We start from the raw sequence: 24,907 nt of genomic DNA on the forward strand, positions 1-24,907 counted from the left end.
AGGTATTAATTTATAAAAATGCAGGATCATACCTTCTGGCCAAGAAACAGGCTTTTGGTGGACAGGACTGTGAAACCATCTGCAGGAGTTCCCTCTGTTGTACTGTCAGCACTGGCAGATTTGCTCACTTCTCCCTGCTTCTTCTTCCAGAAATATAGTTAATTAGTTAACTCAAGGCTCTGAGAAAAACAGTTTAATGACACCAAGATATATGACATGCACTAAATGCTTAGCAGGCAATAAAATGCCTGTACAAACAGTGGTGTTGGATTTTATCCTGTAGTCCAACCAAAGTGCCTGATAACAGCTGAAGGGATCAATAGGAAAAACGACCTCAACGTCTGCAGATCTACAGGCACCTCCTCTTGCCCACAACAGCACACAGTTGAGATGACAGTTTCTTAAATGTTGCGGGAAAACATTTAAACAGCCCCAAACTTATAACAGCTTTCTAATAGCTTGTGTGGACAAAGATTACAGATCTCTGTGTGTGGGCAGACACTCATTGAAAGCTAGAAACTGACTTGTCAGAGAATAAATTTTATCTGTGAAGGGAGGTGCTCCCAGATTTCACAGACTTATTTTTAGAAATTCTCCTTTGTAATGTGGCTGTCCTTAGAAGCAGTACTTTCTATCTGCCTGCTTGCAGGAAATGGGCTGAACAATTTTCCATCCTCACCTACTTTCATCTACAGTGAAACTGCTGGAGAAGAGAGGAGTTCCCCTCAACCATCATTTGTTTTTTCAACTTTATTACTGCAGTGAAATAACAGGTTTCAGGAATTAATTGGTTTACTGAACAAAAAGGAAGATTAGAACATTTTGAAAAAGAAATCAATTCACAAAGGCTGTGGTTATAAACTCAATTGGTGCCAATTTCACATTTTCAGTAAAATTATTACTTACAATTTCATATAAATATTTGGAGCCTCAGCAATATCTGTGTTGAAGCAAAAAAAAGGACACCTGGAACACTGAGCAAGCCACTGTTCTCCTATTGTCCCTTTCCAAAGTATATAAACTAAGTCTCAGGCCAAACAACTAAAATGACTTTGATGCATTGTGGGGTACATTGCAAAGGGTACATTGTGCTTTTAGAAGCTGTAACCATGCTTTACTTTACACAAGTGTTTTGAAAATTAGATTTTCATGGGTCTTATTTCAATTCCCTAGGAGTTTACTGTTAGCCAAATACCAATATATTAAAGCAGACAATACAGTTTATTGTGTGGAAGAAAAACAGAACCCCACAACAGACTTCCTGCTTTTGTAATCAAGCAGGGCAAAAAAATTCCAGATTTAGGGGAATTATTCCATGGTTATTGGAAGCACTGCATTTGAAATGTCAACTACTAAGCGTTCCGAGGGAGAAAACTAAATTCAACAGCTCAAAAAACCAAAAGAGTGAAACAATCAGAAGAGAGACCTAGTAAACAGAGACAGGATAAATAAAGAAGCTTTGCTTGACCCAGAGGGAACTTTCACATTCCTTGTCCATTTCATGTGAAATTCCTGTACTTTTCTTCCTGCTTGCCAAACTTATTGCTTAACTGTAGTTGCTTTGCAAAAGAAAAAAACATCCTTGGCTACACATGTACACACTAGAAAGATTTCCTACTCCTACAAACTGAAACCTGTAAGGTGCCACCAGTACAGCCCCCAGACACCTTCCTCTTGTCTCTGGGCACACCCTCTGCCCACCTCAGAATGTTTCTTACAGAGTATTTATGGTCCATCTGTCTGTGCAGCAGACCTGGGCCCCTCTGAGGGTGTTCAGGCTCCAGATGCACCAGGGGCAGGGCAGAGCTCGTCCTCCCCTGCTCACACTGTGGCTGAAATCACCACTGGTAACAACGCATGCAAACGAGAGCTGACCCAGTGTGAAGCTCCCTGCAGCTACTGCTGGCAAGCTTTGGGTTTAAAATAAACACATTACTCTACCTTGGATTTCCTTGCTCCTTTCTTGCCGCCTGTTTTCTTTGATACAGTTTTTTTCTGTGATGGAGACTTTGCCTTCTTTGCTGGAGGTGGAGTGATGATGGCTTCCAGTTTTCCTTTTGATCCTCGCTTCTTCGCCAGCAGCTCTGGGTGAATATTGGGTAACACTCCACCACTGGCTATGGTGACCCCTTTCAATAGCTAATCAAAATGAAAAAAAAAAAGTTGTATGTGACAAATTCCAGTATTTACTCACTGATAAATAGAAAATAGGATTTACTGCAAATTTTGTATACTGCCTTGAGTCTCTCCACCATTATCCTTGAAGAAGTGATGAGAAATGTATGCAATGGAGCTGACCACATACTTGATTTTAACTGTAAAGGGAACATGTGTTCTTCTTGCACACGTGTTTATTATGATCAGCATCTCCAGGGCTCACCTGAGATCTGTTTCTCTGTTTTTCTGAATCCATGCCATGAAGGCTGTTACCCAATAAGGAAAAACAAGACAGCCCCTGGCACACACCTGAGGGCCCAGCAGGGCAGCCTGTGAGAGAAAAATGGGACCCCAAAGTCCAGGGTGTGAGACTACAGCAGGTACCACACTGTGAAGAACCCAGTATATGTCCCAAGTGCTGCATTTTCCTGCAATTGTATTATTAAAAGGGTTTCTTTCATAGAAAAAGCAACTTCAAAATGGAGGGCAACATTTATACAAATCTCTATAACTGTCTTCAAAAAAATATGCAGCTGAAGATCAGTATTCAAAAGTGTGCAGTTTATTCAAGCCTTTAAAAACAGAGGTGAAATATCATGTTCTGTATTTAAAACCACTTTAACTTATTTTTATACATCTAACTGGGACTAATTCACTATTCAGGAGGATACAGACGGTGACATCAAAGTCCCCCAGGTACTCCCACCTTCTGATTCATATTTACTGCTCCCCAGTCTCAACTCAGTGAGGCTCCAAGCTTACAAAGGGATAATGAATGGAAAGTATTACCAAATTTCAGACAAAACCAGAAGGAGGTTGCTTGGGGGAATATTATTTTTTCCTGCTCCATCATGATACACAGATTTGGAAAAAGTATCTTTTCAGAGGGGTTTTTACAACACCTCACACAAAGGTACATTAATCCCAGCCACTGCCTCTGGCTGATACCACAGCACTGTAATAATAATGCCAAATTTTTTATGGCCAGGTTAAAGGCATCTTTAAGTCTGCAAAGGACAGACTTGCAAGAGTTTAGAGTTCTTCTGTGGTCACAAGGACAGACTTCAGTGAGAACAGGATAGGTCCCACTGAGTCCTCAGCTGTCTAAGGGAGAAACTAAAAACAAACAAAAACCAGCATCTGCAGGATTTTCTCTGTGTCCTTGAAGAATTTATGACAACACCCCAGTCCAACAGAAGTGGTTGTAATAGTGTTAGCAAACATCATTTTACATCTCCATTGCATTTTACACATTTTAGGAGTGCTGAAATACATAATTAAGCTGAGTGCTGTAGTCAGCTACACAGCCAGCGTGCTAGTGAGTGTTTCCTGGTATGCTGCTCAATAAGCAGAGGTCTTGAGTTACAAGTCAGCTATATGAAAAGACAATTTAAGAAGCCCTAAAGGAAATCCTGGCCTTCACATGGCAGAGGTTTTTCTTACCTGATTTAATTCTTCATCGTTTGCTACAGCCAACAGGATGTGTCTAGGAGTGACTCGACCCTTCTTGTTGTCCCTTGCAGCATTTCCAGCCAATTCCAGAATTTCCGCTGGGGAAAAAGTAAGCTCCTTTAATTACAATGTGGTCATTAAGAAAAGTGTTATTTAGCATCCATGTAAAAAGGTATGGGAGTTACATCATGTTACTCCTAACTACTGTACCTACCTGCAATAGACATCTAACTCTAAAATTACCATATTGTTTTTACATGTCTAATCACTGAAGAACAAATACACACTTAAGTCCTGTGCTTTAAACTAGAATTATTTTTATTATTTTTTTATTCTTTTGAAGCAGTTTCCCTAGATTCCTCACTTTTCTGTGTTCCTCTCAAGGCTACTGTGTGCTCATCTCTTAGGACCCTCCTCCTATCGGAGGACAGAGTACAGCAGATACACAAATTCTATAGGTCCTTTTCTCAAATCTGTCAAATGTGAGTTCTGGCTTGTATCACTTCTACTTTTTTATTACTGGAAAAGTATTACTGTTCTCAATGACTCATTTTTAGCATTAGGGAGCCATGTAAGCACACATCCAAGTTAGGACACGAAAAATACAAATTCTGCTGCTACACTCACTTAAAGATTTTTTTCTCTATCTGAGAAGAAGTTTTTAACCAGAAAAAATAATTGATGAATCATGTTTGTTTGCTCCTCATAAATTATTCCTCAGAAGATATTTCCAGCACTGACAAAATAATGTTTAACAGCTAGGCATTTAATGGCTTTTATTGAATTAGGAAAGATTAACTTGCTCCCTGTGCAAGGATCTTTGAAGAGAAAGACTAGAGCATTACCTGCTAACTGATTTATCTGCAGCTCAACAAACCTCGGGCAAGAATGCAATTAATTACAATAAAGTCTAGGGAATAATTAAAAAAAATGACATAACATGTTTATCAGACTCAGCAATTATGTGCTACTGCTGTCTCCATTACACCTAACCTTTCATCTCCCTCTCTACAATCTGTGTTTCACTATTGCACTTGGTAGATTTCCTTTTGCATATCTGGTAACGTGTGGAGAAAAAAGAGGGAAAAAAAGGGAAATGTCTATTTTTACGTCTATTACACATAACATTAAGCTGTATGTATGAGCTTGATTTCACATTTAAGAACTGACTACACCATGAGAGCTCTCCCACAAGCTTGATTTAGAGACAAAGAGAACTGAATTAAGGCATTAACCTGGAAACAAAAAATACTAAAATCCAAGTTCATGTGACCACATGCCTTTACTATAGGACACAGTAAATCTTCAGTAATACTATACAGCACAGCTTCTCATTAGACTGAATTTAACATGATTCACCAATTATTTTTCATCCCAAGTCCCATAACAAGTAAGCTATGATGCTTATTGGAAAACTTTTAGCTGCTTCTAGATATTCCACAGTTAAACTTCATTGAGGATTTTGGTGTGTTTTCACCATTTTTGTTTTTTTCAAAGCACACAATTAACTTTATTATAGCATGAGGCAGAATATTAAGTCTAAACCCCAAAGTAACTCAACATTTCATGCTGACAACAACTGCTTTAATTTATTTTTAAAGCTGGATTAGCAGGGTAAGGTCAACCTGCCCATGCTTTCCACACCTCCAAAGAACTGAATTAAGTTGGCATAATCCCATTCACATACTTCTGGCAAGCCCAGCTCAGACATGTGAGGTTTTGCAGCCTGCAGCCTGTGGTGGCAAAGCCCTGCATCACCTTGCAGAGGACACGGTGAAATGCTGGGTGCACCCCAGGCATCCCCTCTGACCTCAGCAAGGCTCTGTCACCGAGTAATGCCACCACCTCCACCTCTTCACACCAGGAATGCAACTGTTTGTACCTCAGACCTAATCCCAGCTGAAAAGCAAGGGAAGGCTTTGCTGCTTTTTGGTTTGCCTCTGCTCCCCCACCTCTGCTGCTTTCCGGCACCGGGCCCTGCTGAACAGTCAGGCCGTGTTGCTCTCTGTGACTGATCAGCAGAGCTATGCAGACAGGCCATTCTGGAACTAAAGACTCTAAGAAAGTGTTATGCCTGTAAAGCACACAGGAATGTTTTATTTGTTCCTCATAAAACTAAAATGTCTGCCTCGTACAGTGGAGAACTGTTCTTGTAAGTGCTAAGCCCTCTTCCTTGGACAGGAAACTCATTTTGAAATTACAGTTTTCTAATGGTCCTTTAGGGAAGTTGAGGTACCCCACTTCCTCTTCAGGAAGGGAACGCTTTGCACTGGTGTTGAGGACCACAAAAGAGGAGCTTGGGAGAGGGAGAGAGGAGGAGGCCACGGAGGGTGGAATTTCTCCTCTGGCCTTCTCCTCAGCACTCCAGCGACAATCAAGTATTGCTTGTACGTGCAGAGAGACCCACAGCACCGAGCACTGCCAAACTCAGCTACGTGCACAAGTCTGCTAGGAGGGGGGCTCCTCTATCTAAAAACAGAGGATTAGGAGCTATTCAAACTGAGGCCAATACAGGCAACGACTTTTTGATTTAGAACTGACAAGAGACAAACCTAACCCAAATCCAACAGATCAGAGCACTTAGAAATGCTGGAAATGAAGACTTTCTGGATGCAGACAGGATTCAGACTGCTTGCCTGGATTTTTCTTGTAGACAGCACTGCTTTCACATCTGTTTAATGCTGGTTTAATTAGAGAGATTTAAATGGTGTTTTGCCCATTTTTAAAATAAATTTTAAATTAGAGAAAAGCCTATATCTCTCTGTAAGGGGGCTGATTTAAATTTTCAGAAGAGTAACTGTGGATTTACCTGGAAAAATGTGTAGGTGGGAAAAAGTAATTGAGACTGGACTTGAACTCTTATGTCAACCCATCACTTTGGAAGTGTCATTCTACCAGGTTCAAAGGTTTGAGTCATGAGAAGTTCTGTTTCATTAAAAGCAATCTTCCCACAGTAAGAGAAAAGAGACATTTAAAAATCAACTCCAGCAACTGAGCAGGGTCAAGAGAGAAAGCTTTGCTTAGAATTGTTGAGGCAAAAGAAAGTTAAGAGCTTCCATGACATCAGGTTTCACTCAGCTTGTATTTATCCAGCCAGAAGACCAAAACAAAAATGTTTTACAAAAATGAGGCCTCACAAAAATGATGGAAGTTGCATAATGTCTATTCCATTCGTTTCATGTATTTACTCAAGGCATTTCCCCCCTAGAGAATAATTACATCACTACCACTCAGGCAGCAGGCAACTGCAAGACTCACTCTACAGAACTACAGAACATGAAAAGTTCTATTTTTTTAAAAATGAAGAAAAATACCAAGTTTTTCAATATTATATGGTTTGGAAGGCATCTTTCAACTACCACATACTGAATTAATATGAAGAGAAACTCCATCTGCACAAATGACTTTTTCTGTGCTTTTGAATAATTCCAAACAAAAATGCAAACCCACATGTACTGCTTTAAGAACAGATATAAAACAAACCAGAAAAAGGTGTGAGAGCTGTATAATTAGGAAAAGAAATTTAATTAGGAATGCAATGTCAGTATGTGATCTGTTCATGTATGGACAAGTGTTTGATAGCAAAAAAGGCATGGATGCCTCAGAAATCTGACTACACCATGAGCACATCAATATGATTTAAAAGACATAGTTATGATGATTATTTTTCTTTTTTTCAGTCATTATTAAAGAAGAAGTGTTGAGTGGGAAACCCTAAAAGTTAAGAGATTTTCTTTAAATTTTATCACCAAGGCAGTTTTCATTTAGATCACTTGAAAAACTTCTTGGTAATAGTTAGAGCTGGGATATGGGTAGTGAAAACTGGTCTACGCCTGTTCTCAGCACTTGGACCAAAACTGCTTTTCTTCAGCTGAGGTTTTTAAAAGTTCGGTTAAATATTTTTAAAGGAGAGAAGCAAACCGGTTGTACATCTTCATATTTAAGCTTGAGATAAGACCACAGGAAAAGCTGTTCTCAAGACATTTCCTACTCAAACACAACCAAAAAGTGTCAGAAGTCTCCACAGAAACCTCATCCTGAATGAAGTTTTCAGGATTCAGGACTCAGATTTCAGTTTTCCTCATCCTTCACTTTCAGAGACCCTGGTCATCTCTTAGACACCCTACTAACTTCCCAATTTCACTACTTGCATTTCCCTGTTTCACGGGGGGCTGCTCTCTGTCCTGAGTATTGTTACACTGGTATTTCACAACACTTGCAAATTCTGGAACAGAACACAATACATGCTTAAAATGAAACTAATTACTATTAGGCACAGTACAAACTGCAGACCTGGATGCTACAAAAGCAAATGCATTCTCCTCCCACTCCCGGAGAGTGCTCCAGTACATTTATCACTAGTTTTCAAACAAAATATTACTGGTCATTACTGACTAAACTCCTCTCAAGCCTAAATAACAAAGCCTTTAGCTTATCATGCATTCCAGGCTGTAATCTTTCTCAATGTAAACAGTAAATTCAATTGGTCTGACTTCATCTCCAAAATGGTGTTTTTCTCTTTTTTTTTTTTGGTTTACATTGCAAGCTAAATCACTGCTGTTGCATCGAATCTCTTCGTCCACCTTGTCTTCAGGGAGATGAAATCATATCTTTGAAAATTAAACTCTTAACAACTAACAGGTGATGTGCTGATACAAAGCCAATTCTGGAACACGCAAATTCCAACAGAACAAGTCAGGGGTTTCTAAAAAAATTGTGAAGCCACTCCTCAAAAGAAAATTGAAAACAATATCCAGAAATCAAAGAAAAATGAATATTGATACAATTCCACTGAGAAAAATATGTATTTGCTACAGAGTCAACCAAATGACAAAGAGTCTGCTTATTGTACTTCAAACTAATCATCTTTCCCATCAGCACTTTATTGACTTGAGATTCATTTTACATGATTCCGGAAGGTTTTAACCCAATCAACCCCAATCAACCAAGGCTGTTATGAGTTTCCTGCATTCTTCTCTCCGTGTATTCCACCCAATCCCCCTGGAATCTGCAGTTGCAAGAGTGAAGGTAGAATAATTTAACAACACTTTCCCTCTTATGCATTCCAATAAAACAGTTCTCAGCCTGGGTTCAAAGTCATGGAAATCTGATGCAGTGAAAATCAGTTCAAGAAACTTTACTGCTTTGAACAAGCCTTGATGAAACCTTAACTCTCAGCAGGGCAATCATTCTCTTAGGATGTGATAAAAACCCCAATCCTTTCAGTCTTGAGTGTCTGAGCTGTATCAAAACTAGGCCCCTTAAAGGAAAAACTGTTAACTTTGTCAAGTTATTATAAGTTTTGCCTTTCTGTGAGGCAGATGACAGACTGCTGTTTACACAAAACACAAATTCAGGCCACAAAAGCCACTGCCATTTAGAGCCTTCTGATCCGACTTACACATCTCTTCAGCTTTTTTCTACACTTTAATACCACCCATTGTTTGTTTTTTTTTTTTTGGTAAGACATCCAATGTTATTTAACTTCTTTTTTTTAATTTATTTTTAGATTTTAAGTTCTTGTTTACTATTGATCTGTAAAATATATGAGAGTTCAATTTGCAGGGAAACCCAAATTTCAACTCAGATGTTATTTATAGCAATGGCCACACCCTGAGTACTAATTTAAAGAGACAGCCTAGCTCATCTCCACAAGAACCCTGATCTAACTCAAATCAGCCTTCATTCTTTTTTCAGTGGAGCTTCCTCTACCTGGCAGTACACTTTGCTGTTCCTCATAACAGCTTACATATGTTTTAGAAATGCACTCAAACATGATTAAAGTAACTGCTGCCAGACGTTACCTGATCAAGTGCAGCATGTGGCACTTGGGGACATGGTTTAGTGCTGGACTTGGCAGCGCCAGGTTAACAGTTGGACTTGATGATCTTGGAGGCTTTTCCAATCGAAATGATTCCATGTATGCTTTGGTCTGGCTGTTAAAGAATACAGGAGACTACTCACATCCTGAGACTGGGTCCTGGCTTAGTCTTTAATGCTGCATTTCTAAACATTAAAGAAATCAAGAGGACTTGCTGTAACTTCCTTGGAGCAAAGCCCACATCCAGCCTGACCGCCGGTCCTCAGCCAGTGCCCAAGTGCAGGCGGGCGGGAGCACTAAAGGAGCAAGCAAATTTTCCAGAACATTCCCTCTGATTTCAGCCATGTGCAGCTGAGTGGTTCCCCAAGTTAGAAATGCTGACCTTTTGTTTAGTTCCCCAACAGATTTTACTTCTGTGGATGTGTCTAATTGTTTTCTGAACCCATTCAGAAAGGTTTAGCACCATTTTTAGTATCCATAACATCCTGCACTAACAAAGCCTGCTATACCACAGACATTTTTGCAATTTGGGAGAAAAGTACCTCCTGCATAGTTTAGAAATATTCTATTTCACTGTATATCCCCTAAATTTATATTTCCCCAGCAAAGTTTATACTGAGAATGGAGCATTTCATCTGAATGGCACCAAAGAATCCACATGGAATTTCATTTCTAAAGGTAAATCAGGGAAAAATATACTTTGGAAAAATACTGAAGACCAAAGACAGAACATTATCTGAACTCAAGCATTCTAAATAATCCTCATGGAAAAAAGCTGGAAAAAAAATCATGCTTACAATACTTGATGCAAGAACTTCCAAAATTTGAGAATATCTGAGGAAAGAAACTGCTTGGTAAATACACTGTAGAGTCAGAATGTCTTCCTGCTTCTACCCAGTTGTCCTACAACTGTCATTCCAAGAATAAAGGGCCAAAGAATAAAGGACTTTATAAAGCTGAAGTCTTTTCTTCTTCTCAACAAGGAATTCCATGTAAGACAAAGGTATGGGTAGGAAAAAACTGTGTAACAAAATCAGCCACATTTTTATTTTACACTTCTCTTACACTCCATTCTTCCAAACAAAGGCTGATACCAGTATTAAACTGATAAAAGTATTAAACAATAGTCATTACTCTGTTGTAACTCAGCCAAATAAACAGAAATTACTTACTAGAATAGGAAGTATTTAATGCTAGTTAAAACAGAACTGAAATATAGCAAAAAATTTACATTTTCCAAGGAGGAAATATTCACTGATCATGCCATAAAAACTAAACCAGCCCCATCCAGCATTTTGTACATTCTTGCAATACAACACATGTCACATATTTAAATGTTGCATATTTACCCCTCTGAACTATGCTGACATAGCAGAATGCACTGCTGGAGTTTTTATTACAAGAAAACACACTTGTTGGTTCTTACAGTTTTTCATTAAACCTGACCTGTGCAGCTTGGAGAATACATCAGGACTGTAATCAGGTCAGAAATTTTGTACTGAGTGAGCTTTTGTAACTCAGAGATCCATGGAAGCTGACGGGACTACAGAATAAGACAGACACATACCTAAGTGCTTACAGGGCTGGACCCAAGGAAGGGCTTATAAGTGAAAGAAAACTCTTCATTTATATACATTCAAAAGACACTGATTCATGCATTTATAATTCAAAAAGTCGGTCATTCAGTTGATAACAGTGCAAAGTTTTATATCTGAAGTTGCACTTCTTACAAGTAGAGCAATTTTAAATTGTGATCATGACACTTCACTTGAGAGCATGACACAAGTCTTAGGTACAAGGAATATTACAAAGGAGTTTTCCTATGTTGATACAGTCAAAAGGTCTCTGCTTGTGAGGTTATGGCCATAAACAATCCTGCTGTATTTTAGGAGCAGTATTAATCCATACTGAAAGCACACTACTTACGAAGAAGTATTTTCATGCTTGCTCAGGGAAGGCACAGGCCCTACGAGCCCCTAATTTACTTCCAGTGTCTTTAGGACAGAGTTTGCGGTACACCACCATAGAATGAAGTAGTGTTTCTAAAGCTGCCTTTTTAAACAGAAGAAATGTATCTTGGTAGTGAATGCACGTTTCAATGGTATCAAAAAGATATTGTCAATTAATTATCTTCTTAAATTTCATTACTCTCCATGGATGGTTATTTACGGGAGTCTCAGACTGCCTGGAGCTTGAATCTGCTTTTTACCTAATGCTTTTTTACTATGGACCCCTGAGCTCCCCTCTGCTTCCAAGCAGGAGTTCAGTGGAACATCTGCTTTGACAGAAAGGGCAAATCATTGTTTTCCTCTGTGACCCTGTGAAGATTTTGGTCAGTGAGCAGAACACAAGAGGTGAACAGCAGTTCAATTTAATCAGCTTGGACATTGCAAAGCAAGCATCTGAAGTGAGCAGTTAAACCTGCTGCTCTCAGGAAGGACTTTTCTTTTGCAGCCAATCAGCAGCTGGATCAAAAATGTTTCCCACATTGAAAATTCATCAAGATAAAAACGCAATGAATTGAGCTCCAGCACATGAACTCCCATTATTTGATTCTGGTGACATCAGAAAGCCTAAAAACAAAAACTCAGGTAAACATGGGAATGCTTCAGATGCAATTCTAACCATGGGGTTCAAGAAGTGCTTATTTTACATTTCAAGAAAATATATGATCAACAGTACCCCTGTGCAAAAAAACCCCAAAAACACAGCTGAGAAAAAGATCTAATGGAGAAAACAGGTATTTAACATTTTCTCCTACCTTCATATGTACGTAACAAATATAAATCAGTCTCATTTCTTCTGTATTCCTGTGCTCCTGCTGTTTTATAAACTTCTGCTTCTCCTCATTTGCTATGACATTTTGGCAATTGAAAATTATTTACAGTGTAGAACAGATGATGGGGGGGGGTAACAGAAATCACTTGCAGGCCTGGTTCTTGCTGCCTTTAAATATGCTCAGGAGATTTCTGTTTTCCAAGGGCAAAGGAGTATCTTTTTCCACTAGTAAGAAAGGTTGGACTGCATCTTGTAACTTGTGCAAGCTCCATACCTGAAAAGACCATACTTGATGAGATGTATGGCAGAACCAGTTCTGACAAATACAAACAGATGAAATTCATGCGAGTGGCTGCAATGCCTCAGATGAAGTCTGTGGCCATTCTCTTGACTGACCTAGAGCTCTTTTTTGACATAAACTGATACTGATGCACTACTTTGCAGAGAAATTATGGAGGGGATTGCAGTTTTCTGAAGTCCATATTTGGAAAGACAAATAGGCAAGGAACCATTGGAAAATAAGTGCAATAAGGAAAGAAGACAATAGGAATCACCACCACAGAATGTGCCAACTGAAAACTGTTGATAATGGTTAAAATTAATTTCTGCTTATGCTGCAGAACTGATCCACTATTCTGACTATTCCCTGCAAGGCAGGAAGCACTGCATGAACTGCTGCTTCAAAGAGGAAAAAAAAAAAAGAACTGTGCATTTATAGTTCTTTGGCATCCACACTAATCCTCCAGTGTAAAGAAAGGAAGCATATCCACCTGCTTCAATATCGGTAACACTCAAAGGTACTTTCTGCACATTTACCCATGAAAGACACACTTGCCTCCTGTTTACAGTGGACATAACACATTATTTCCATAGATAAAAAACAGGAAACAAGAAGCAACTTGGCTTAAGAAACCAAACTGGATACACTGCTTGTGCTGATGAGAGAATTATTTTCTAATATTACTTCTAGGTAACAAGGAACCTTCAGTGATTAAGTAAGAAAAGGAGGATACTCACTGTGCAACTTTTTAAAATGTATATATGAAGTATATTGAAATCTAAGGATATAAGAAATCACAGAATGTGTACTCTTCTGATGAGGAGTTGTAGATAAATGATAAAAATAAGCTACTTTCAAAGTACAAAGTGGTAAGTCATAACTCCAGATGAATCCAGAACAGAACTTCAAGTCTGAACAGCTGGAAGCATTTCAGAATTTCAAATCTCAAATTGAACAAAAAATCCCAAATCTGACCACATTATGGGCTAATTTCAGATTTATATTGAAGTTAAACCTCAGAAAAGGCCAGCAAAAATTTAGCACCTCACCTTCTTAACGAATAAAGTTGGTTCCATATTCCACACACTGATGAACCAGTTTTTAAACCTTAGTAGGTTCCTTTCTATTAGGCCATGTCTCTGTCATTTCCACTCCCATTTTTGTTTCTGAAGTTTCTCTTTCCTATGACTGCTTTTGATATTTTATACTTCTCCTTCCGGGATACACAGGATTGCTTTTTGATTTAGCCAATTTATTAGCATGCCAGTTCACATGGTCTCCTTCCTATTATGTCACGTTCCTGGTTTTACTTTGAAATGGTTGAAATGCTTTGATTTGGTCTCAGACCATGTGCTAACATAAGGATCTTTAAAAACTCTCCTGGAGAGAAGTCAGGATTTCTCTGGTTTTGTGAAGTAGTAACTGCCAAGAGGTAAAAAGAACACAAACCAAAAATCTCCAAGCGTTCCATTTCAAGGGTCTGTTTCTGAATTACAGTGAAAAAGATGAATGACCTGAAGTTCAGAAAACATACTGAGCACTAAAGGCTTAAAAATTATACTATACATTGTGTGAAAAACGTAGAGAAAGGAAAAAGAAAACCCACCAGATTGAAACAGTAAGGGGTCTACAAAAAAGCTGGAGAGGGAAGGACTTGTAGTGATGGGACTACAAGGGGGAATCACTTCAAACTGAAACAGGACAGATTTAGATTAGGTATTAGGAAGAAATTCTTTCCTGTGAGTGTGCTGGGGCACTGGCACAGTTGCCTAGAGAAGCTGTGGCTGCCCCATCTCTGGAAATGGCCAAGATGGTTCAAGGCCACCAGACTGGATGTGGTTTGCAGCAACCTGGTGTAGTGAGAGGTATCCCTGTTCATGGAAAGGGGATTAGCAAAAGATGAACTTCAAGGTCCCTTCCAACTCAAATAATCCTATGATAAAACCAGTACCAACTCTGGAAAGAAAGGCATATCTGTGCTTTTGAGAGGCATCTATGTACAGGAATGAAAGAAAGCCATGAGATACAGGTTACTAGGATTATCTATCTAGCCTTCCAAGGAGACAGAAAAACCACAGCAAAACTGCTTAAAAATAGTTAAAGGGATAAAGAAGGAAAGTACTTTTTCCTTCAGCTATTCTTTCATCCTGCTTTTTGTTTTTACTAAAGTGATGTATGTTATTTTCCTTGGGTTTTTTTTCTTGTTGTTGGTAATGTCCTCAGACAAGTTCCCAAGATGCACAGCAGTTACAGAAACACCTTTATTTCCCCAGTCTATTCTTAACTGCCTAAACTACCACTGCCTCAGTCAACACTTTAAATCATTTAACTCATAACATGTGCTGCTCATTAGCAGAGCCTTAAGCTCACCTGCATTGCTCTGTTTCTTTAAAAGGACAGCATTCAAAGCACCCTTCACCCTCGGAGGCCTTTTATTTGAGTTGTTATTCCTGTAAGCAGCAACCTAGCTAAAGGAAATGTTAATTTTTAAGGCCATCTATGAAGTTTAAAAGCATTTTTTTAAAGAAAAGGCCCAAATAAAGAATACTAAATGTCAACAAGTGAAGGTGAAAAAAAATATATTTGATGGTTTGAATATCCTACAGAAAACAAGCATTCTATTAATTATTTGGAGTTATTACCAATCTTCATCTTTAGGGGAAGAAGAAACTTTATAGGAAGAAACCTTCTGTCCTTCAACGTCAAGAGCCATTATAAAATGTATCTAATATTTTGGTAAGGTCAGGTTGCCTCAGTTTTAAATACTCCCAGAAAAGTCAGTAACTTTGTGCTCGAGTCAAAGAAAAACCTGTACCTTTTAGAGGCTCAGCACACCAATACAGCTTAAAGTCTCCTGTCCATTGAAACATTTGAACCTACGGCAAGAACACCGACACAAGCAGATGCACTGGAAAAAGAAACACTGCTTTGAGAAATAAGATCCAATTTAAACTTTTCCTTAGTCATGCTAATAGAATCTAGCTCCAAACACTCGTCTGTCTGGCACTTGTGCTTTTTGCTAGATCCCTACACCACAGGTATATACTTAGACATCAATCTGGCCATATGAAGGTGACTGAACCTTCTCATCCTTTTTTTTTTTTATTTTAAGCAAACCATTATTGCAAAAAGCCCATATGCTGATGCTATTATAGTTGGGGTTTTCTGTCAAAAGACTGCTTTTGTAATGTTGTTTGGAGTGGGTAAACTTGCAACGTTTTAAGTTTTGTTTGAGAACAAAACAGCTATGTAAAGATCTTTACTTGCATGTTTGGTTGTTTATGTCATTGGACAAAGCATTTTATTCCTTTGAAGCTTATTTCTAAATGAAGGAAAAATAATACTTTTGTCCAGCATGAAGGTGAGGATGAGGTAGTTATTTAAGGTATTCTCATTCTGATGTGATGAAGGGAACAGAACAAGAACTACATAAGCTACATAGATCCAGGGCAGATGAACAGCTTGCATGTATACACAGACTCAAACAAATTGCAAACAGCACGTGTAGTCTGAAAAGAAATCTGCAAATTGAACAAAAATGTTTAAACAAGGCTGTAAGCAGTCTCAGCCCTGTGTAAACATGGAGAAACTCTCAATTTAAAATTAATGTATATGCTTAACAGACTATTATAACCCAAACAAACTCATCAGGCACAAAATCAAAGCAAGGAGCACTGCAACAATGTAGTCCACACACACTGATGGCAGTGGGAACCCTGACTATGTGGAAAGACCATGTTTACAAGTGCAAATTCTATGCTGGAATGAACAAAAGTCATCAAGGCCCTGAGGCAGGGGTGAGGATACCTTGATTTTGGCTTAGATGTGTGGTCAGCAAAACACACATTTCAGCTATAACTTTTTTTGCTTGTTTGGGTTTTTTTCTGTTTTTAAATTCAGTTTGTGTTTAACTTTTACTGCTACTATTTCACATCATTCAGCAACACCTACCAGTTAGATATTCCAGTACAGCAGCCATGTACACGGGAGCACCAACACCAATTCTGTACTTCGGGTGGCCTTTCTTAATGTACCGGAGCATTCTTCCAACAGGGAATATGACCCCAGCCTTTGCGGAGCGCGAAGTCTTGGTTGACTTCTTCTTTCCACCCCTGCTGGACATTTTGTCTGTATCAGGTCTGAAACAGCACTCTATATTTAGGAGGAAATAAAAAAAAAAAAAGGAACAAAAGAGAAAAGGTTATTAATAGGGACTGATACTATAAGACCAGAATTCCAAGGCAAATCAGCATTTTTTGGGTAGGCAATGCATTACAGTATCTAAAACATACAGACAAGTTGCCTTTTTAGAGTATACACAACAAGAACCTAAAATAATTTCCCACGGAATGTTTACTTCCCAATGTAATTCGGTATAACTTTATACAGAAAATATATAAAACAAGTTATTTCCAAAGAATCTACTTTCCTGAAATTCCTAACAGATTAAGCCCTGTACCACTAATGGAGCAAAGAGTGGTAGGTACTGGACTTAAAACAGAACTTCTGCATTGAAGCAGAGGATGCTTTCTGCAAGGAGACTGACACAGCCCCCTTATCTCCATGAAAACCTTTTGGTAGGGCATTTGAACAGCTGTGGTAGGGCAGTTAAGTTCATGCATAATTACATTCCAAACTAGGAGAAACCACATCTACCAAAGCTTTCATAAAGTGCATTCACTTCCTTTAAAAAACTCGATTTTCCAGATGTGTGAGAATTGACAGAACAAAGGCCTATGGATGGCAAAATACATCTCCTGTACAGTAGATGTTCTATTTTTAGAAATATCTTAAATAACCCCTTTGAGATTTGAACCTACCAAAACTCAGCCATCTCTACATTGAAGACCATATTGCTTCAACACTCCCTCCAGGAATCTGACAATCTTCTATCTGCCACCTTTCCCTGACAGCACAGTGCTCTGAGCACCCGGCATGTATCTGACAACTGTATCTCAGTTTATCTCACGGAGGGAACCTACTGCTGATACAGCTGTCAAACATATTCTGTCCTCTCTTTGAGTTCTGCTCAGGCTGTAAATAGAAACTGACAAATCCAAAGAGGTGGAGGGTTCACAGGCTCTCAAGGTGTCTTTGAAGGTTTAGGCAACTCACTGGGTTTTGAAATTACCTCAGAGGAAAGGAGACAGTGTCCATCTCCCCATCTCTCCCCTCCCTCGTCTGAACTCCAGGGAAACCAACGGAATGCATCAATGATACAGACACACCTCTGTGCACCCCACTTCTTCCCTTGCTGCACAAATCCTACCTAACACACATGGCAAATCCACTGATGTGTTTATACACTCCACAATGAAACCCCCTTTAGTTCTGCTTTCCCATCACACCATTTCTCTACTTCCCCTATTTTTCACTTGTTTATTCTAAATTCTCTCCTTGCCCTCGTGAACCTAACTGTATTTTCCACATGCCTGAATCCACAAAGAAGTGATCTCAGAATTAGGCAAAACAGGTTCATCAACCCCACTTCCAGGTTTTGCAATTTCTGTTCTGTGCTGACACATCCTGCAGCCCTTCAATTCTCAATGAGTCAATAAGATTCAGGCTACATAAGTGCCAAACAAATACCAGTCAGAATAGCTAAAGGAACATGAGCATCAGAGGTTTCTTCTCCTTTCCACTTCCACATTCCATTCGTAAGAGTCTACACCTGCACAGCACATTCAGTAAATTAAATGCAATGAGTTTACTGTTTTTTAAAGCTAAACAATATAATCCCATCTTCGAAGATCAGATGAAAGTCACATTATGTTTAGGAAATTCATGTCCAGAAACAGACAGGAATCTTTGGAAAGGGGAAGCCATCCAAAGGGCTCCTTCTCCTTTCATCTGCTGTGGACTCAGCTCTGTAATAGCCATTGTTCTGTGAAGAAGAGGACAAAAGCCAATTTTCTTGCCTTGAGAAATGACCCAAATGCAGCTCACCAATGATTTTAAAAACATCCATTTAATTGCATTTTCTCATCTAGCTAGCTCTGTCTTTGTTAGCAGGAAGGCTGGGTGGGGCTTTGACTTGTCTATAGACCTTCTGCCAGGAATTATTTTCATATTTCATAATCCATTTTCATCCACAGTACTAGGGATGTTTAACCTCAAATGTTAAGAGGTTCGTTGAACGAAACACCACGGAAAGTGGCATAAGAAATATCTGTGCTGCCCCACAGTATATTTGGTTTGTAACTGAGAGGTCAATGATGAAAACCATAATTTTTCTACAGAAAGCCTGCAAGCCTTTAGCAGTAAACGTCTATTAATCATTTAGTGAGTTTATGGGATATCAGAACAGCTGGAAGAGAATATGGAAATCCTTACTTCCTAATGTTTTCTTTCTTTGGGAGAATGTCATTCTAGCTACCAGCTGCTATAACAATTGCACCAAAGCATTAGTAAAGTAGGTACTAATACAGAAGAGCAGTAACCCATAAATAAAATGGTGTGTTTGGTTTTTTTTTCTTTCATAAGCTACTTTATCACCTGTGCAAATTCTACAGCTAATTTCTCTCTTCATTTTATGCACTTAGGTCCAGGGTATCCTAAATATTAATGTGAGTAATGTGACCATCTTGACAATTCACCTGATCCCCTTACCTGGAACATCAGAGACCTTTCTAGCTGTAAGTTTATTTCTGAGGAGAAACTTTGCCTGAATCCGAAAGCTGCTGGTGCATGGGGCTGCATAATGAAAAAAACAAGACCTTCTGAAACTTTCAGTATTAAAGGTGAAATGTGATACAGATGAGTTTCAGACCTTCCCATCTCAAGGATCCCATTCCTACATGTATGGTCAGATTGCTTAGATGTTGGGGGTGGAGGGAGGAAAACTTCAATTACGTTTCAAGTACCACTTTTACCAACCATGTTGGAAGGTGAAAGTGAGAGCCTGGCATGGAAACCTTTTTCAGGGCTTCACTGTGCATTCAGGATCATTACTTTGCAGAACCTGTTTGTCCTGCCTTTGAGCTGCAGGATGGCCCAACCAACTCTCAAATGCCTCTTCCCTATTTCTAGCTCTCCACCAAAAAAGAGAACAGAAAGAGATTTTACTTGCAAAAGCCACAAGAAAATGTATTGAGGTGAAATGCAAAGAGCATGGCAACAGATCAAAAACCAAAGAAAGCTGTATGCCTTACATGTTCCGAAATGGTTTATCTTTGTAACACCAGAAACTCTGGAATGCTGCCAACACTAATGAACTAGAGCTGTTTGCTGAGTCACTGGGAGCCCACAGATCAGAGAGGCAACCGAAGGCAACCTTATCACACACATCATAGTTCAGACAAGATTTGAGCAGTATAATAAAAGTAAGTAAATATATTTTTAAATAAATCACAGTCAATGGAGCAGTACTTTCCTTTCTTTCTTCTGTCCTGCCTTTGTAATGGAATTTTTGAGAACTTTACCAAATACATTGCAAAGTCTCCAAATATTTGATGATAAAATGATTTTGTTTCAATGTGAGAATTCACATAATTATAACTGTGATAATTAGGGGATATCATTGAGGAGTCAAGTATCTAAGTTCACCTTTGACTTCAAATCAAATATTCTTCAGTGGCTCTGCTGTGCTTGGATGCAGATCACCTTAGATGCAGAATTTAGCACTTGATTCACAGCCTTTTGCAACTCCTTAAAGACTGGCAAGATTCACACTGCTTTCTAAGATCTCCAAATGCATAAATAAGATTTGATGATGTATTAATTGGGTGACAGCAAAGATTCAAGCTACAAGGCTCCTCTGCTGTCATGTCTTTGCAAGCCAGAAATATATTTCCTAAGAAACAACCTTAAGGTCTAGCCATGAAATCAGCATAATTAACATTTTTCTCTTTGAAATTGGCTGGAGTAACTCTGGTTGGCCATATTTTTCTGTGTGAAGACAGACACTCTGCTGAACCACACTTTCAAACACCATCTTCCTCAAATGCACAAAGGCATCTGTTTTTCTGAAAGGTTTAACATCACAAAATTCTTTAAAGTACAGCTTGAACATCCTGGTAAAGCAATACCCAAATTCCAAACACGAGCACTTCATTAGTTCAGTTGATTTGACACCTTGCTCAAACAGCAGTAATAAACCCAGCCTGTTATTAACAGTTTTCAGGTACTGGTTCTTAATGACTAAACAAATCACTATGAGTCTTACTGCTGTCAGACAGAGACTGTTCTGATCGTGGGCTTACACTGGTTTATTAACTGCACTTAGCAAAGAGATGATTCAGTTTAGGGCTACATCATCATATCAGTAAGTAGTGGAATCCAGGAGATCACTACCACAATAGGAAAAACACTAAGATGTAATAATTATTTTTCTTTCAGTACAAAGACTAAGCTGGAAAGTTCATTTTTGTATCACAAAAGATTAACTGCAATACTATTTTCTTTCCATTGTTTCAAAAGATTAACAATGTAAGTGCTGCCATTCTCTCTTAAATCTATTTATGTCCCATAATAATAGCCACTTGCTGAACTCTTGCTGAAAACGTTCATTTGACTTTGCTGTGACAATGAACTTGCTCTGTTCTTAGCCAGTCAGAAGCCACTCTGGCATATTTATAAAATGGTATAGAATGGTCTCTGATGATACTTGCCTGGCACAACAGTGTCTCTGCCTGGAACTGTGGATTCTAGGTACAAGAGAACTAAAAAGAGCCAATCACTCAGTTATCATTTGATCTGATGTGATTTCAAACTTATCTCAAGCTCTATCAAAGCAGTAACTTTTTGAGGTCTGAAACAGACAGAAGAGTGAAAAACAGTTGTAAAATAGTTGTTCCAAAACTTCATTAACTTCTCATCTGAGAAGATAGCACCATACTTTTATTTTCATTTGGAAAACCAAGAGAACACTCCCCATCTAGGAATGCACCACAGGTGTACTTTCTGTTGAATATTAAGACAATTAAAATTCCTATAGCAGTAACATAAAGGATAGGACAAAGAGGAATAGCATTTTCACAAAATCTGTGTGCTAAACAAAATACTGCTGCACAATTGTATTCTACTGGCAGAAGTCCCTCCCTCCCACAGTGGGTCTGAAACACCAAAACAAATGCCCCTTAATGTGCAAACTTCCACTAAGAACTGTGCTGGGAGCATGACAAGAGTTTCTGCTGGGCATCCTGCCACCAATAACCAGGAAAATGTAAATACAATTGTCTTCACTGACCACTGCTGGGAGAACTGGCCTGAAATAACCATTATATATTATAGTTTTGTATACTAGATAGAAAGCGTAAAAATTTACAGAGGGCCTTAAGTCACTGGACCATTTGTGAATTCAATGCACAAAAACTGTTTTAAATAACACTTTGAAAACAACTTTGTCCCTTAACATTTAGGAAAATAAAAACACAATAAAGAATTCATGTGGATGCTTCCAAGGCAAAATTCAGATGCAGAACAAAATTTAAAATAGATAATACACTGCTGAGAGAAGAGATTGCAAGAACTTGATGCATCAAGGAGGTAATGAATGGTGTGATTCTTGCATCACTCCTGGAACAAGGACCATGAGCTGAATCCTGACCATCCTGTCTTTAGAATGGGCCTGGTTAAGGAACTGTAGCTTCTTTGTGTGTTCTCAGCACCCTTCCCAAGCAAGCCAGCCCTGCAGTCTTTCCACAAGCGCTGTATTTTTCTTTCTCTTTTCCAATTTTACCTCTTGAGATGACAAAACCTAATGCTCAGCACTACCCAGAAGGCCAACATTTCCTCTCCCAATGGAGGATCTATCTGGAGGCTCTTTTCTCCACTTGTGACATCAGTTACAGATCCCTGCTCCTTTATTTCTACTTTATAACCTTGCTGGGGTAGGACTACCTTTTCTGTGCAACAGACAGCAGGCTTTGATCCTGGCTGACAGAGTTGCACAAAAATATTTCTGTTCTTCTCTGAGAGCAAAGGTTCACGATTATTCTTCCAGACTGTGATTATATCACCTACCTTATCAAGAGAATATCTTTTATCAAAGCTCATTGCTATGTATTGGCAGAACTAGGCAACTCCTGAGAACAAACTTAAACACACTGGTTTCTTTTAAGACTAAGCTTGCAGTGGTGGACTTCTCTTTTTGCTCATGCTGATCTACAAAATAAGCCGTGCTTAAGCACTTTACTGACTTCACTGTCATTAAGCCAAATTCTAGTCTTGCCACTAGTTTTTATATCAGTTATGGCTTAATCTACACTGTCAACATTTGGCTTTATTGGCAATCAGAAGGGTATACAGCACACACAGCAAAGTTACTCTTTAGAAACCCAGAAGACCTAGATTTCAGTGCGAAAGGTTACGAAACATAATGCAGCAAAATAACCTGCAACCATTACTAAGTAAACAATGTAATGGCTTTCTTTCACAATATTAAAAAAAAAAAGCCCCAAACTCCCAAATACACTGGGTAGTTTTCTAGTGATGCAAAATTTTTCATACCCAACTGCATTAAAACATAAATTTCAAAGAAACTGTAATTGTCTTGTTCCAACATAAGTCTTTCAACTCTGGGCTGTCCCCGAGAACCCAGGTACTGTTTTTATTAAAGGCACGCTTGCTCCTTCGCTAATTTATTTCTTTTACTCTTCAGAATGGGGGAGGCAGTGGATCTGCCAAGTTCTCTACAGACCTGTTGCTAAGTGACAGCCACACACAGTCCTGGGGAAAAAATGGTTGTTCACTTGCATGGTCAAGAGATAAATAACAAGTCTCATCCAAGTATATTTCAACAACAAGACTCCTTCCATCTCTACAAATGAAGCAACCTCAGCTTTATACCACCCTGCTTGCATAGGAGCTAGTTCCAACTGCCGGCTTCAGACACAATTTCACGGGCCTTCCACAACTTTTAAAGATTACAGAAAAAACAAAGGGATTAGAGGGGGATGCGAGTCACAGAATCAGTCTGTCGCCCTCACTGTCACCTACACGCACAAACACGCCAGCCTCGAGTCTCGGTCCCAGCGCTCCTGCGCTGGAGCCGGTGCGGAGCCCCGGGAACCCGCATTCACCTGCGCCCTGCAGTACTCGCAGTCCCCTTGGAGAACACCCACAGCCAGCCAGTCCGTATGGGCTGCTCAGATCCTGCAGGCAGACATATTGCAGCCTCTACAAGAAGTGACAGTCCTGAAAGAATAAGGAGCCCTGTTCTCAGACAAACATTTATTTTTACTACTCTCAGCAGCCTCTGCTTACGGTTTAAAACGCATCATTAGGCTTTTTTAAATTAAGTCGTTCACACGAGGCAGGTAACTTTTATACCACGGGTTCCTCGTCCCGAAGTGAAACGCACGGAAAACGAGTCCTGCTGTTTTTTGCCTTGCGCTTTTCGCAGTCTCCCTCGATCATCCTCCCCTGCCCGGCGACCCGCGGTGGGAACAAGGACGGAGCCCATCCGTGCGTGGAACAGCGGGGACGCGGGGGACCGCGGCTCCACACCCCCGGCCGCTCCGGCACCCCCGCCGGGCTCCCTCCAGCCCCACGCCGTCATTCCATAGCGGATTCCAGGGAAATACAGCCCCGCTGCCACCATTTCGCGGGGCGCGGGTGGATCTCCCGGCTTCACCCGAGGCACACCAAGAAGCAGCTGAACCGACTGCCGGTTTCCCTCAGGGGAGGGGACCGGCACCCCTCCGTCCCACGGCGAGCCCGGCCGGCTCGCGGCCCCCCCACCGCCGCCGGGTGTCACCGCGCCGCGACAGAGCCCCCCGCGCCCCCTCCTTCCCGCACGGCGGGCGGCCCACGGCGGTGACTTACGGCGCGGGCAAGATGTCTCCGGTCGGCCGGCGGCGGCCCCGCTCCCGTCCCCGCTGCCGCTCCCGCTGCTCCGCTCCGCCCGCGGGGCCACCGGGATCGGCTGGACGGGCTGGCGGAGCTCCCACAATGCCCCGCGCGCCCGCGCGTCACATCCACCGCCCGCCCCTCACGGCGGGGCCGCCGCACGGTGCCGCGCGAGCCATCGCGGTCCCTCACCATCCCCTCACGGTCTCCCCACGCTCCACTCACAATCCTTCACGATCCCCTCACCGATCCCCTCACGATCCCTCACGGCTGGGCCACGGGCTCCGCGATCCCGGAGGTTCCCGGGGCTCTCCTGGCTCTCCTCCCGCCCGCACGGGCCCCAGGCGGCTGTTGAAAAGCCCGGTCCCTGCGTGGGGCTGGGCTTTGGCACCGCGGCCTCCGCAGCTGCTGCCGGCCGAGCCATTGTGTATTAATGTGTTCGCTCCCAAATTTTCAGGATGGGGAGGCCAGAACGAGGGGTTCGCGCTGTGTTCTCCGAAGAATTAAGTTCATGGAGGGAAGAGAATGAGCAGCTGGATTGTTCTGTGAGGGGCACGCACCTTCTTCCTCGTGCTATACAAAAATGGCTCCATGCCATTTTACCAAGGCCCCAGATGGAGCCTTTGGAG

At 40.5% G+C, this 24,907-nt stretch overlaps 1 protein-coding gene across 8 annotated transcripts in view; it reads right to left on the reverse strand.

The window, feature by feature from the left end:
- The window catches only part of LOC119706375 (core histone macro-H2A.1), a 43,001-nt gene extending 18,595 nt beyond the window's left edge, over positions 1 to 24,406 (reverse strand). For 3 of the 8 annotated variants that reach the window (XR_005258515.1, XR_005258514.1, XM_038149989.1), the window contains exons 1-5: positions 24,255 to 24,405; positions 16,440 to 16,640; positions 3,601 to 3,707; positions 1,942 to 2,139; positions 33 to 143 (exon numbers count right to left, since the gene is read on the reverse strand). Coding sequence is in view for 6 of the 8 variants with exons in the window: in XM_038149989.1 (XP_038005917.1) it covers positions 33 to 143; positions 1,942 to 2,139; positions 3,601 to 3,707; positions 16,440 to 16,611 (588 nt within the window). In the remaining 2 variants the exon portion in view is untranslated. Of the gene's footprint in view, positions 1 to 32; positions 144 to 1,941; positions 2,140 to 3,600; positions 3,708 to 16,439; positions 16,641 to 19,097; positions 19,182 to 23,509; positions 24,144 to 24,254 lie in introns of those variants that run through there. The other 5 variants (XM_038149991.1, XM_038149988.1, XM_038149986.1 and 2 more) reach the window with 4 other exon arrangements.
- Between the last annotated feature and the right edge of the window lie 501 nt (positions 24,407 to 24,907).

The sequence above is a fragment of the Motacilla alba genome, chromosome 13 (genome assembly GCF_015832195.1).
Source record: "Motacilla alba alba isolate MOTALB_02 chromosome 13, Motacilla_alba_V1.0_pri, whole genome shotgun sequence".
Lineage (NCBI taxonomy): Eukaryota > Metazoa > Chordata > Aves > Passeriformes > Motacillidae > Motacilla > Motacilla alba.